This window comes from Ailuropoda melanoleuca, chromosome 7 (assembly GCF_002007445.2).
Source record: "Ailuropoda melanoleuca isolate Jingjing chromosome 7, ASM200744v2, whole genome shotgun sequence".
NCBI classification, from domain to species: domain Eukaryota; kingdom Metazoa; phylum Chordata; class Mammalia; order Carnivora; family Ursidae; genus Ailuropoda; species Ailuropoda melanoleuca.
Window position 1 is genome coordinate 37,062,386 of NC_048224.1, and position 15,476 is coordinate 37,077,861.

Below are 15,476 nucleotides of genomic sequence, written 5' to 3' on the forward strand. Positions count from 1 at the left end.
AGAAGTATATCTATATATACGAACCATACAGACATTAAATTTATTTTTAAGAATATTTAACCAATGTGAGAAAAATGCTCAAGACAGAATGTTTTTAAAAACATGACTTTCATATTAAACATACATGTACTAGAAATTATCAAATTTTAATATTCTTTGACATATTTTTCTATACAATCCAGATTTTTGCCATTAATCACATCAATTTTATAATTTCACATACAATTAGTGCTTTCTACTCCCCCAAACAAAATCTAGATAGACAAAAAGACCACAGGAGGTTTTCCTTATATAAGGACACTGATACGGGAAATTCATTATCAGCAAGGCCCATCATCTCATGTGAAATGGTGATTAAACTTTAAATGAGATCTTACATAACACCCAGTGCTCATTACATCAAGTGGGTATTATAAAAGACTGATGAATCACTGAACTCTACATTTGAAGCTAATAATACACTATATATTAATTAACTGAATTTAAATTAAAATGAGATAAACTTTTTAAAAAAAGAAACAAGTTATGAAAATAAAGTATTCTATCTTATTAAAAAATTAGACATAACTACAATTATATTTGATTTCTACACTTAACTAAGAATACCAAGCGTTGACTTTTTAGTAAGAAAGTAACTGTGCTGACAAACTGTACGACAACAAGGCATGACATCCTTCACCCTTCCGTGTCTGAACTTCACAGTGTAAGAGCTATTTTTGCAAAAATACTTTGAAGGTCTTATCAATTTTTCCAAGGACTTTTCTTAATCTTTAATAGTCAAAATCATCCCCACTTGAAGCACTTACTCTGTTATCAATTATAACAAGCCCAACTCAGCTATGATGATTCAAGCACTTCTCTTAAAATACTTTAATCCATTTTACAAAACGCTACATTTTTGCAAGACTTACAACGGATCTGCATGATACTGCACTGTAAACATGAAACAGAGAGAATGCCTATCAAGTCATGGATCCCATTCGCAGGGCCCTGTGAGTATGCTTAACTCCTCCCCTTAGCTGGGGAGAAGCAGTTGAGGAATAGTGTTGGGACTTTGTCAGTAGTTCATCTGCCTATTTTTAGATTATGAGAACCTTTCTTTTCCTACGCCATCTTGTAACCACAAGGACATTGATAATACTTATGCACTCAGATAATGAGGAGCCTCAAAACAGTGTCTTTAAGGCTCAGCTGGAAAATGAAAGTGCTCTTCAATAAAGCCACCAGGATACTCTAGGGAAAGGTGTGACTATACTTCATGTGAAGGTCAGCATCAGGCCAGTAGTGAGGAAAATGGGGCGGAAATCATAACTGGATTGCAGAGAGTACAACTGAGCAATGACCAAGCTGCCTCAGGTCTAAGATGAATTTTCAGCATCTCAGAATGAAGTATATGTTGGGACTGACAGCAAAAGCAGTTTGTCAACATTCAGGAAGAAAGGGAGCTAGGAATACAGTAATTACTGTCCAGTTACATGAGCTAAGCTGGATGGGAAGCAGTTCATTTATTCCTGGTAGCAACATAAGCTGAACTTCAAACTTAACGTAAAACCCAAAGGCTACTTCAAATGTCATCAGAATGTTAGTGCAGCACAGCATTTAAAGGAAAAAAAATTCTGGAAAATGCAAATTACAGTAGTAAAAACTCCCAATTATTTCAGAACATACTGCTAACTTTTGAAAGCTAAGAGGCTGCTATGCCTGATTGATTCACCTAAAGGTAAATACTCAGGCACCAAATTGATCAGTCAAAACTTTCTAACCAAATTTAAAAAGAAAGCCTTCAGGGTATGCAATCTAATCAGGAATCATCTCCCCCACCCACAAACAAAAAATAAAACAAAACAAAACATTTTAGGTAAACTTAAATAGGAAATGCAAATAAAATACTAACATTCTTTGGATTTGCTTTCAAATTATATTGTCAATCCCGGATGATTAAGAAAATGTCCCCAAAATGTAATGCGTAACTGCCAAAAGCCAAAAATGATGATTCAGAAGAATCCTTAAAACATATATATATAAATTGGACTGCTTAGNTATTGTCAATCCCGGATGATTAAGAAAATGTCCCCAAAATGTAATGCATAACTGCCAAAAGCCAAAAATGATGATTCAGAAGAATCCTTAAAACATATATATATAAATTGGACTGCTTAGACTCAAACTTCAGCTGTCATGTGCCTGTATGGACAAGTGTGTGCCCGGGTATGGACAGTATATGTCAGGATGATCTTTCAAAAATTTATACGTTTAACGTCATCTTGGATTCCCCACCCCTCCGATTCCCAACACTAGAAGCACTAAATCGATTGTATTAAAGATATAGTCATAAAATTGAGGGAAAATTGTGGTCAATACCTGATCTTTCCTCATACCCCTGACCTTCTCAACACTTAAGAAAAAGATATTCCTTCTGCTGAGTACTGTGATAATTTAAAGAGAAAAAAATACAAACCAAGAACAGGAACTGAAGTCTTCTGTTGTTGATAAGAGGCCATGATACTATTTGCAGTAGAATTGGGACCCAGAACCTAAGTAGAAAGTAGATCAGCAAAAATTATTTTATACTTCTGATGACCGTGGATACCAAAGGCCAAGTTTCTACCAGCAGTAAATAGCTTGTCATTTTCATGGTATCAACCACAGTAATTCTCTTTTCCTTTGTGATTTTTACTTCGCCAGTTTTTCCAGTCTCAACTGAGACCTCCAAATATCCTTCCTTCCAGAAAACAAGGTAACAATGAGGGGAAAACAAAAAAGGAAAATCTTAAGGAATATAAGCCATACCCTGAGGGGAGGACTACAAAGGTTGTAGGATACAAAGAGCATCAAACTGCACTCAAAAGATCTGTGGGAATTTCGATATTAAAACCAACACGTGTATATATCATGGAGTAGAATGCAAACTGTGCACGCATGCTCAAGGTAAAACCAGAGCCTCCAAAGGACTCCACGTTTGTATAAGCCTCAGGGAGCACATGTGAGGCCCTCTGCTTTGTCTTCACCTGGCTCAGCGTGCACACCCTCAGGGGCACCTCCCTCCTCAGTAGCGCTGTCCTGCTCAAAGCACTTCCACGTGACTCCCGAGATACTGCCCACGTGTCATTACCACAATTTACCAACCAAGACCAACACATGATTTTCTGGTCATTTTCCCCAGAAGATTCTTAAAGTTGGTGTCTCAGAAATTAATATGATCTTCAGCCATCAAATAGAATGAAATCTTGCCATCTGCAATAACATGGGTAGAGCTAAAGTGTATTATTCTAAGCGAAATAGTCAGAGAAAGACAAATACTGTTATGATCTCACTCATATGTGGAATTTAGGAAAGAAAACAGATAACACATGGGAAGGGGGAAAAGAAAAAGAAGCCATAAGAAACTCTTACAACACAGAACAACTGAGGGTTGATGGAGAGAGGTGGGTAGAGGATGGGCTAGATGGGGAATGGGGATTTAAAGAGGACACCTGTTGTTATGGGCACTGGGTAAATTATGTAAGTGATGAATCACTAAGTTCTACTCTAGAAACCAGTAACTATACTGTAGATTAAGTAAAATTTAAATTTAAAAATATTTTTTAAAAAATTACTATGATCTGAATAGAGAGCATGAAGAAGTATTATAAACTGCTAAGTTTCAAAACCACTACAGTTTTGGAGATGATCACATTTCTTCTAGGAAATACGTATTTTAGTAAATTCAAATATTTGTGGGGCACTGATTCTCAACTTTTATTTTTAAGGTATGCTCTATGTGCCTATATCTACCCTCTTACCTAAGCTTCAGAACATTCTAGTGAAGTGGATAGGGAAGTATATCTCCATTTGTAACTGAGGAAATCGAGGCCCCAATAAAGCTTATGTGTTTCTAATCAGTGAGCTCAATACCAGTCTCTCTCCAGGCTCCCAACCCACCCTCTATAGTGCCTGTGATGCTGGGACTGGGAGCCTGAGAAAACATTCTGCGTTCGTCAGCTGCTCACTACGCTCTGCCCATAGACACCAGAGGGAGAGTGCAAGGCTGGAGAAAAAGGAATATGCTCCTTGCTTTCACTCAACAGTTCTTTACCCTGGTAGCAGCCGTTCATTCCAGTTTACCTATTTCTCTACACTTAGAGCCATCACGCCCCCCCAGAAGTATTAGCACCAGCTGGCTGGCACCCCTTCTCAGAAGGTCAAGAATCAGCTCAACAGGGCCCCACCTCCAAGCTTCTAAACTGTAGTAAACCCAAACTCTTCCTTTCTTCCCTCACAGTTACTATCTCGACGTTCCTTCTCTGTGCTCCCCTTTGGCCTTTTCAGTTCTCCAATACTTGTTCAACCAGTTCCCTATATTAAATTCTCCCTATTAAAATAATAGCTGTGGTTGTTTTCCTTAATGGACAGTGCTTGACACACCAGCCTTTCTAAATCAAAACAGAAACTCTTACCAATAGGCCTGAGGTGTGAGAGACTGAGCAAAGTATACACAATAAATAGATAACACACCAGAATTCTTGACAAGACACAAATGCCTTACACATGAGCAGTAAAGCTCCTCGTAACCACAGAGTACAAGCGACAAGTCAAGTTTTCCATAGAACAAAAGGGAAAGCAATTGTCTGGTTTACTTTTGTGTTGTTGTTAAAGATTTTATTTATTTTAGAGAGAGAGAGAGCATGTGAGTGGAGGGAGGGGCAGAGGAAGAAGGAGAGAGAGACTCTCAAGCCAACTCTGTGCTGAGTGCAGAGCCCGATGCAGGGCTCCATGCCACGACTCTGAGATCCTGACCTGAGCCAAAATCAAGAGTTGGCTGCTTAACCAACTGAGCCACCCTGGAGCCCCTGTCTGGGTTACTTCAAAGAACTCTGATACCATCCAAAGTCTGAACAGGGAAGTGAGAGGCCAACTCTGGCCCTAGCTCCCCCACTTCCCCACTCCAATCTCACACGAAGGCAGGGGAAACAGTCTGACTTGCCCATCTTCTCCACGACAGCCGTTTCACGCGGAAAGGAGAAATAAAAGCAAACTTAACCTAGGCCAAGGTGTACTCAAATAGAAAATCTTCTTACTGACAGCTTAAACATAAGCCTAGGATAATTCAACTATGGCATATTATGTTTTTAAGAAAAAAAAAATCTTTGACTTTTAAGAGATTGTGTGAACGTAAGAACCTGTGAAATGACTTCTAAAAGATGCACATTCTGTCTCTGAGGAAAACTTACAGGTGTAGCTGAATTCTGCTGGTGGGTGAGAGTCCAAATTTCGGGAAGTGACCTTTCCATCAGCTGGAGGGTATCTTCAAAGACCTTCTGTAATTCCCTTCCTTGCTCATCAAACTCAAAGAGAAAGAGCACCTTTAAAATATGGTATACTTCATCTAGAGAGAAGAAATTTGAGAAAGTGGTAACTTGGGTCCCCAGCTCCATTGCTAGGATCATAACACAGTTTCTTCCCCAAGCAAAAAAATATTTACTATCAAACTACAGTTGCCATCTTTCACATTTTCTTCTGTCTCCCCGAATGCTGGAGTAATTCAACCTATCTACTACAAAAAAAAAAAAAAAAAGGAACACGATGGGGTCCAAGCAGGAAGCTGTCTTCACAGTCCTTTTCCCCGGGTTCAGTGCCAATGTGTCCCAGTGGGGCTAGGCGGGGGCCAATGGAAGAAGGCTTCCAGGTTCCCAGCTGAGGATGATTCAGGAACATGCCCTGAAATGACACTTCCTGCTGAAAGTTTCTGTCCTTCCTCAAGTTGGGAAAACTGTGTATCTTAACTATCTGCTAAACTCTGTCTGTGCTATCCATTTACCTTTTTTTGTGGCAAGAATCATCAGTATTGAGAATATACCTTTCAATTTTTCAGTGCTCTGTACAACTTCATTGAGTGCCTCTAGAAGTGCCAGATCCTCCAGCGGACTCCCTTCTTTGAGGCTATGCTTCTTCCGCTCTGCTTTGCGGCGATTCTTAGATGATCGCCTATTAGAAGAAATTGGAAAGATGTTATAAAAGGCATTCTCTTTGCACTGAACAGATTCAAATGAATGTACCTGTTGGCCACCAACTTTCTGGAAACCCAGGGAGTCTACAGATGGTATGTGTATTTGGGGGAAAATGGTAATGAGGTGTTGGGAGTGATAGCTAAAATAAATTTGGGAAAGGCAAGTCTTACAGGCAGGAAATAAGGAAACCCCTAAAAAGTAGTATCCTGCCTTGAAATTTTAATTAAAATAGAGTAAAGTGAGGTTATATTTGATAATGACAGCTGGAACAACAGAACCACCAACTTAAATTTTGTAATGAAAAACAAATTTAAAGTAAAACTTAAATAAGGAGACATAGACATAGCACACTAAAATTTGGATAATAAAATATATATGACTCCTATATGTTTCCTGCTCAGAGGTCTTTAATTATGCCACCTGTCTTGTCTGGGACTCTCCCACCCTGACTCTGAAAAGCCCAGTTTCTAGCTACCTCTCTCGCAGTTTCTGATCCCACCATATAACCTCGAATTCCTAAAGCATGATTTAGTTTTATTTATCTATTTTTATTTTTTTAAAGATTTTATTTGTCAGAGAGAGCGAGCACGCACACACACATACGAGCAGGGGGAACAACAGGCAGAGGCAGAGGGAGAAGCAGGCTCCCCGCTGAGCAGGGAGCCCAATGCGGGGCTCGATCCCAGGACTCTGGGATCATGACCAGAGTCGAAGGCAGACGCTTAACCAACTAGGCCACCCAGGCATCCCATCATGATTCAGTTTAAATACACAATCTTGCGCTGTTTTATGCTTCCCAAGGATGACTATAAGCTCTTATAAACCACATCTCCTTAAAAGTTTTTGGTAACATCCACTACAACTAGCATTTGGGTGTTCTGGCCAAATGCTACACTGCGTAAGCACGATGACTTATTTTATCTTAGTAACCTCTCCTAATCTTGACTTTAAACTGAAGATGCCTGATATCTTTTTTTCTTTATAATCTTTTATTTTTTTCAGCACCCACACAATCCGGTCACCTAATATTTGTTAAACGAATAAAATCAGATGTCATAAAAATTGAGTACCAGAGTAAGGGCCTCATGGGCACAGACAAACACACAGTCCACAAAGCTGCAGCAGAAAGACATCTGCACACCACGTCTAGTTTCTGAGCTGTGTGGGGAAAGCCCCTGTACACCAAATCCTGACCTTGAGAACTGTCCTCTCTCCCCCCTGCACTGTCCTGATGAGAAACTGACCTCCTTACTTGCACTTTCTCCATCTACCCAAGGCCTGGTCCATGTGCTGAATAAACATGATACATACGCTGATATCCTGGAGTTGCTCTGGGAATATTTGCTGCTCATGTCACTGCCACTCATGACACTGCTAGTTTCAGAGAAGAGGTCGGACTCTTGACCTTGGGGCACCTCATCGTCTAGAAAAGAACCAGATACAGGATGAAAACTCCCTGCTGATGTAGGTTTACCTTCAGTGGGGTAAGTGGACTATAGTAAACCAAGGCATAGCTGAGGATGGATGAAAATTATTATAATGTAGATATCAAAGTGAAACGAGGTAATATTAAATACAGTTATCATTACCACACACCCGCACACCAGTACCAAGCTTGTTTTTTCTTTTCTTTCCTTTCTGAAAGCGAAGGAACCTTTGGAGGCAAGAAGGCTCATTCTGCTCTGCTTGGGTGGGGGTGGACGGAATGTGTGGCAGAGCTCTTCCCAGTCATGCTTGGTCCTGCTCCCAGCCCTCCCCACCACGCACCAACACAGACGTACACAGCCCCTACGGGGTTTCAGAAGCCTTAGACGTCCCCAAGCAGGGTAATCACAGTGCAGGAGGCAAAATAAGCGGCTCAGACAAAGTGTGACGCGTCCCCACCATGCCCAAGCGTCATGTCTTCATGCCGACACTCACCTAGATTCACCTGCTGTGCCTGCTCCTGGAGCTCTCGAACCACCAATAAACGATCTTTATGCCGACGGAATGTGGCTGTCTGAGAGTCCAGAAGGGCCATGTAATTCTTCTGGGCTGGGGGTGCAGATGGAAAATAATCTGAGCAAGATGTTTAAGTAAAGAGAAAAAACGCGAGAAAGGCAGTGAGGGAGTAAGAATTTAATAAAAAGAAACAGGTTACTAGGTTTTCCAAGCAAGACTTCCTTAATGAGAATTAACCTGCACTGTTTTAGGAGAATGAACTACACAATGAAATTTCAGATTTCAGAGGTCATCAACATCATCTTAGAACAGTCTCTAGGGGCGCCTGGGTGGCGCAGTCGTTAAGCGTCTGCCTATGGCTCAGGGCGTGATCCCAGCATTCTGGTCGAGCCCCGCATCAGGCTCCTTGGCTGGTAGCCTGCTTCTTCCTCTCCCACTCCCTCTGCTTGTGTTCCCTCTCACTGGCTGTCTCTCTCTCTGTCAAATAAATAAACAAAATCTTTAAAAAAAAAAAAAAAAGAACACTCTCTAGCACTAAATTAATAAAATCACCTAACAAAGACTAGGTACCAAAGAGCAGACTAGCAAAGAAAAGGAGTATACAAGGAAGCTGTTATCAGAAACAGGACAGTCACTGAGATGCTTCTGAAACACAGGTATGAAGTCAACGCAGATGAACAGTCAGCACTTTCCTAGGTGCTCATTAGAGGAGAAAATCCAAGCAAGAGACAGCTAGATGGATGGCTGGAGGGTCAGGAGGGAGCTTTCAGTAACCAGGTAAGGGTACCTACGTGAATGATACGAAAAGAAACCTCCCATGGTGTTAATGAGGAGGACGGAGGGGGACGCAGGCAGGGTATGCGCGTGAGTACACGTACACATCAGAAAGGCCAGATCCTACTCACAGGGCTGACTGTGCTAAAAAAGGCAGAGCTTAAAACCAACCCCCACTGCTGGAAATTTCTGTAAGCCAAACGNCTGTAAGCCAAACAGATGTCCTTCTTTTCCACCCAAGTGTTCCCGAACTGGTCAAACTCACCTGGTTCAACATACAAATACACACTCCACTTGGATTTACTAACTGTAAACATTCTTTCTGTTTCTCTCCACACACACACACAACTATTATTTTTGTGGGACCTTTTGAGAGTAGGCTGCAGGTGTGATCTTTCCCTCTTAAATACTTCAGAGCCTCTCTCTTAAGAATAAGGACATAATTATGATCTCATGGGTCATGGGATCAAGCTCCGTGTTGGGCTCCACACTCGGCACGGAGTCTGCTTAAAATTCTCTCCCTCTGCCCCTTCCCCCACTCTCTAATAAATAAATAAATCTTAAAAAAAAAAGAATAAGGACATTATCTAACATAAGCACAATACAATTATTAAATGGAAGAAATTGGCCACTGACAAAATATGATATTATCTAATATCTAGTTCATACTCAAGTTTACCAACTACTCCCAAATATAAAGATTCTTTGTTTTTAAAAGATTTTATTTACTTATTTGACACACAGAGAGAGAGCGAGCACACAAGCAGGGGGAGCAGCAGGCAGGAAGAAGCAGACTCCCCGCTGAGCAGGGAGACCGATGTNGTTTACCAACTACTCCCAAATATAAAGATTCTTTGTTTTTAAAAGATTTTATTTACTTATTTGACACACAGACAGAGAGAGAGCAAGCACACAAGCAGGGGGAGCAGCAGGCAGAGGAAGAAGCAGACTCCCCGCTGAGCAGGGAGACCGATGTGGGGCTGGATCCCAGGACCCTGAGATCATGACCTGAGCTGAAGGCAGACACTTAACTGACTGAGCCACCCAGGCGCCCCTACAAATATGAAGATTCTTAACCGTATCTTATCACGTGTTTTTAACATTCATACGTTTTATAGACTACCATTTAGCAGTTTAGCATATTTAAAAATCCTGGTCAGAATTAAGTATTACACCCAGTGGAGAACTCTGATCAACTCTATGTAACACATGATTAAAGGACATAATAACAGGGAGTATTCTTCTTCTCTCTCACTTCCCCACCTCTACACTTCCAAATGTAGAATTCCGAGATATAACCCTTACCTTCTAAAATGGAAGGCTTTACGTTGGTTTCTATTATATCTGGTCTGTTATATTTGTATACCTAAAAGGAAAAAGACAGTAATTTTAGGCAAGAAAACTGCAAGTCATTTTAGAGTTAAGACACTTGGAAGGAAATGGAAGATTTCAGAGGTCACCAGGTTATTTTCAAGAGGAGCAGGCCTCTATAAGGTAGCTAATGAACATTCAACTCATTTCGGTAAAAACCGGTAATACTTCACATTTAAAGAATTGACTAATTCCAAACATCAAGAATAAATTTTTTAAGTGGTTTTAAAAATACTGCTTCTCCTTAGACCAGCAACCTAAACTATTTTGACTTAATTTTGCTAGCCTCAGAAGACAAGGGATTCCAGCTGACCCTGTCTCCCCTGCTAAGCACCTAACACAGGGAGGATTTTAGAAGTTTTCCTACCAGTCTCAGAGCTTCTTCCCAGGCGGCTCCTTCTAACAGTAAGAGCACAGCTTCTTCATAATCCTGACAAGGAAACATCAAGGAAGATAACAGGTGAATGGAGCAAGCGTGTCAGACGCCACCGTGACAAACTGCAACGCTGCCGACAGAGCGGCCTCTCTGCCCTCTGGCCTATCCCCGATGTCCCGGTTCCTAGAATCAGTCTGGCCTCAAGTCCCTGCTCAGTAAACAGTGATGCAAAAGACAATGTGGGGGGAGATATAAATTCTGGAAATAACCATAAAGCACAGGGCACCACTTCTTTACATCCCTGAGCATTGAAACCACCAGAAAGGTCTGACAGAAATGCCCACTGCCCCAGCTACTCCACCCAGTTCGACTTGGCAGGTTTAGGGGTTTCTAAACCTTTCTTTTTGCTCCTTAATGTTTTTTTTTCCCTCCAACTTTTATTTTGAAACACTTCAAACCTACAGGAAACTGAAAGGTGAGTGTAATAAACACCTGCATATCCTAAGTCCTCAAACATTTTTGATACTTATAGCCTTACCAGTAAAAATTTTTGGACATGTACTGCAGTATGTAATTACTTACTATACTTATAAAGCATATAAAACAAAGCATTTTTATAGGTACATTTCATGTTTATCTATCCACTATTGAAGTGCAGTTGGCACGCAATGTTATCAGTTTCAGGCGTCCAACACAGTGATCTGACAGCTCCATACATTACTTAGTGCTCCCCACCGTGAGTACAGCCCCATCTGTCAGCACACAACATGATTCCAGTATTACTGACTATACTTCCCAAGCTGTACTTTTCATCTCCGTGACTTATTTTATAACTAGAAGTTGGTGAAACTGTAAGTAAGTGAAACAAAACACATTTTATTTTTTTTAAGGGGGGGGCAGAGAGCTGAAACGAACAGTCGGACACTTAACCGACTGTGCCACCCAGATGCCCCTGTATTTCACAGCTTTAAAATGTGTTTTGTGGGGCGCCTGGGTGGCTCAGTTGGTTAAGTGTCTGACTTTTGGTTTCAGCTCAGGTCATGATCTCAGGGTCGTGAGATCGAGCCCCACATCAGGCTCTGAGCTGAGCAAAGAGTCTGGTTAAGATTCTCTCTTTCTCTCCCTCTCCCTCTATATCTCCCTGCTACTCTCTCTCTCTTTCTCTCTCTCCCCCCCCCTCAAATAAATAAATCTTTAAAAGGAAAAAGGTGAAATACATAAAACAACTAGCTGGGTTTCCTCCAGTAGTCATGGTGATAAAAAGGGGGGATGGGAATGCATTAGATTAAAACAGATTTAAGAGACATAAGATACAAATGCAATACATGACCCTAGATTGGAACCTATTTTGGATCAACCTACTGTAAACAAGTTTGGAACCAGAGGGAATTTGAATTTGAATTATTAGATAAATTAAAATGTATTAACATGGAAAGATGAAGACCATGAACAAATAAAGCAAATTTAAAAACAGCACAGTGTAATTTCGTTTTGGTTAAAAATGCCTCTATGTGCGTGTGTGTGCGCGCGTGTGTGTGTGTGTGCAGAGAAAGCACTGTAGGAAGAATTAGAAATAGGGAAGACTAGCAAACTCTTGAGTGGCAGGAATGACATGCTTTGTTTTCTTGTTAATTACTTTCAGCATTCTAAATAATCTACAATACATACATAGTACTTTATTTTTAATTAAAAATATTAAGTAAAAGCATTTTCTTCCCAGACCCCAGTGCATATTCCCCACCAACAGGCCCATACCACAGGTCCACAAAGGGACACAGCAGGGTATGCGCTGTGTGACCAGCAGAGAAAGAAAGGTGGGAGGGGAGAGTTGTTTTACCAAGGTGACAATCATATGACATACAAGCACTCTGAAGTGTACAACTTGTGGCATTTACTGTGTTCACAGTGTTGTGTAACCACCAACCTTTTTTAAATCACCTAATAAAAACACTCCCATTTCTCAGTCCCTTCCTCCCCTGGTGACCTCTGATGTGCCCCTTCTCTGGGTTTGACTACTCAGGACATATCATACAACAGAAACCATAAAATAGGTGACATTTTGTGTCTGGCTTCTTTCACTTACCATAATGTTTTCAAGATTTATTCAAATTGAAGCATCCATTGGTTTTAAATTCCTTTTTATGACTGATTAATATTCTTCTGTGTGTGTACAAATATGTGTGTGTGTGTGTGTGTACCTCATGATTTATCCATTCATCTCTCATTGATGGACATCTGGGTTGTTTCTTCCTTTTGGTTATCATAAACAATGCTGTTATAAACACCTGCATACAGGTTTCTTTGTGGACATGTTTCCATTTCTCCTGAGTAGATACATATGACTGTCATATGTTTATGTTGATTTTTTTTTTAAGATTTTGCTTATTCATTTGAGACAGAGAGAGCACAAAAAGGGAGAAAGGCAGAGGGAGAAGAAGAGGGAGAAGCACTCCCCAATGCAAGTGAGCCCGAAGCAGGGCTTGATCCCAGGATGCTGGGATCATGACCCCAGTTGAAGTCAGATGCTTAACTGAGCCACCCAGGTGCCCCATATGTTGAACTTTTTAAGGAACCATCAAACTGTTTCCCATAGGGGCTGTGCCATTTTATACTCCCAGCAGCAATGTACAAGGGTTCCTATTTCTCCACATCCTTGCCAATTTTTAATTTTTCGATTAAAGCTATTCTAGTGGGTACTGTGGTTTTGATTTGCATTTCCTAATGAACAATGAAGCTAAACAACTTTTCATGTGCTTGTAGGCCATTTGTACGTTTTCTTTAGAGAAACAGCTATTTCAAGTCTTCTGGCCATTTTAAAAATGGGTTGTTCTGTCTTTTTGTTGTTAAGTTGTAAAATTTCTTGATATATTCTGGATGTAACAAGAAAACTATAAACCAATATCACTCATAGACAAATACAAAAATCCTTGAGAAAATTTTAGCAAATTGAATCCACCAATAATGAAAAAGGATAATACATTATGACCAAGATGGGTTTAACCTAAGGAATGCAAGATTGGTTTAACATTCAAAAATCAATGTAATTCATCCTAGCACTGGTCTAAAACAGAATACCTTAGTAGAAAATGCATTTGACAAAATTCAATACCACTTCATGATAAAAACTCTGAGAACCAAGAATAGAAGGGAATTTCCACAACCCAAGAGAGCAAGGATTGGCAAGTTTTTTCTGTAAATGGCTAGATACCAAATATTTTAGGCTTCGTGGCCAGACCATCTTTGTCACAACTCCTCAACTCTAAGGTTATAGCTACAAAAACAGCCATAGAAAAATATGTAAACAAATAGGTGTGGCTAAGTTCCAATAAAACTTTATTTATAAAAACAGGTGGCCAGCTAGATTTGGCCCATAGACTATAGTTTGTCAACTCCAATAGCCCTACCAGGTTCTCACATCTATTAAAAAACAATAGCATGGGGCACCTCAGTGGCTACATATCTGCCTTCAGCTTAGGTCATGGTCCCAGGGTCCTGGGACTGAGTTCCACAACAGGCTCCCTGCTAAGCAGGGAGCCCGCTTCTTCCTCTGCCCCCTGCTCATGCTCTCTCTCTCACTCTCTCTCTCTCAAATAAATTTTAAAAAATCTTTAAAAAAAAAAAAAAAGCAAACCTCACACTTAATGTTGAAAGACTGAATTTCCACCCTAATATCAGGAAAAAGGCAAGGATGTCCACCAACCCCTACCATTTCTATTCAATACTATACTGGAAGTTCTAGCTAATACATTAAGACTAGGAAAAAATATAAAGGCATATGAATTGAAAAGATATAACAGTCTTTAGTCAGAGAAACCACACTCATTAATATAGAAAATCCTAGAGAATTTACCTCCAACGCTCCTAGAACTAATAAATGAGTTCACAGCAAGGTTGTAGGATATAAGGCCAACATACAAACAAAACAAAACTATATTTCTATTTACTAGCAACAAAAAATTGGGAAGTGAAAAAAAAAATACTAGTCAAGTCTTAAGATGACCCCAGCTCTGGCCAACGCCTTGACTGCAGTCCTGTCAATGACCTGGAGCCAGACACCCTAACTAAGCCCTGCCCAGATTCTTGACCCATAGAAACAAATAGGTGTTTGTCATTCAAAGCTAAGTTTTGAGGTAATTTGTTATGTATCCATAGATAATCAATTCACCCAGTGTACATGAGTACAGGCTCAACGGAGTACTCCTACCTCACTGGTGGCCACACAAAATGACAGAGCCACTGCAGAGAAGCTCTGCCCTCCTTATTAAATTATGCACCATTTACCACGTGACCAGCATTCCCACTCACAGGTATTTACCCAAGTGAAATGCAACCATCTGTCCTCACAAAGACCTGTACAAGTTTATAGTCGCTTTATTCTAACCTTAAACTGAAAACAATCCAAATGTACATCAACTTGTGGATGGATCCACAATTGTGCCCTATTCATAAAACAAAATGCCACTGAGCAAAATAAATGAATACATAGATACACAATATAATATGGATGAATCTCAAAAGCATATGACTTCCAGTTTCCAGTCCAACACACAAGGAACTTGGAAGACATCCCTCCATTGTAACAAGTAGAAAGCTGAGCAAACTGAACAACTCTACTTTGACCCACTGGAGAACTGAGGTCACAGGGCAAACTACTGTCTCCCCAAACTGGAGAGACAGACGGGCAGACGCAGAGAGTTACAACTTACCAGAACAGAGCAGTGACCCACAAGTAGAGATCTCCACCAGAACCAGTACAGGGGTAGGAAAATCTGAACTGTAAGTAGCTAGTGGCTGAAGCACCCCTGTGGACAACGTTAGAGTTGAAAACTCTTTGGACGTCCAGACTTAGGAAGGCTCCTACACTTTTGTGAGTTTTTACCGCTGTGAGCCCTACCAGGTTCTCACAGCATCAGATGAAAATCTGCTTCTGGCAAGAAGGGAAAAGTTGTCATTTTGAAAACGCCCAGAGCATGCTGCTCTTAACAAGGCCTGATGTCAAGAGAAACAATTTTGCCAAAGCCTAACTA

The 15,476-nt window shown here is 40.5% G+C and overlaps 1 protein-coding gene across 3 annotated transcripts in view; it reads right to left on the reverse strand.

Moving 5' to 3' along the window:
- Positions 1–15,476, reverse strand: part of ELP1 (elongator complex protein 1) — a 59,736-nt gene that overhangs the window by 6,200 nt on the left and 38,060 nt on the right. For 2 of the 3 annotated variants that reach the window (XM_034664232.1, XM_019796629.2), the window contains exons 30-36: positions 10,441–10,503; positions 10,008–10,068; positions 7,908–8,045; positions 7,299–7,410; positions 5,837–5,964; positions 5,211–5,365; positions 2,459–2,534 (exon numbers count right to left, since the gene is read on the reverse strand). In XM_034664232.1, the coding sequence (XP_034520123.1) occupies positions 2,459–2,534; positions 5,211–5,365; positions 5,837–5,964; positions 7,299–7,410; positions 7,908–8,045; positions 10,008–10,068; positions 10,441–10,503 (733 nt within the window). The remainder of the gene's footprint in view (positions 1–2,458; positions 2,535–5,210; positions 5,366–5,836; positions 5,965–7,298; positions 7,411–7,907; positions 8,046–10,007; positions 10,069–10,440; positions 10,504–15,476) is intronic. The other variant, XM_011221286.3, reaches the window with a different exon arrangement.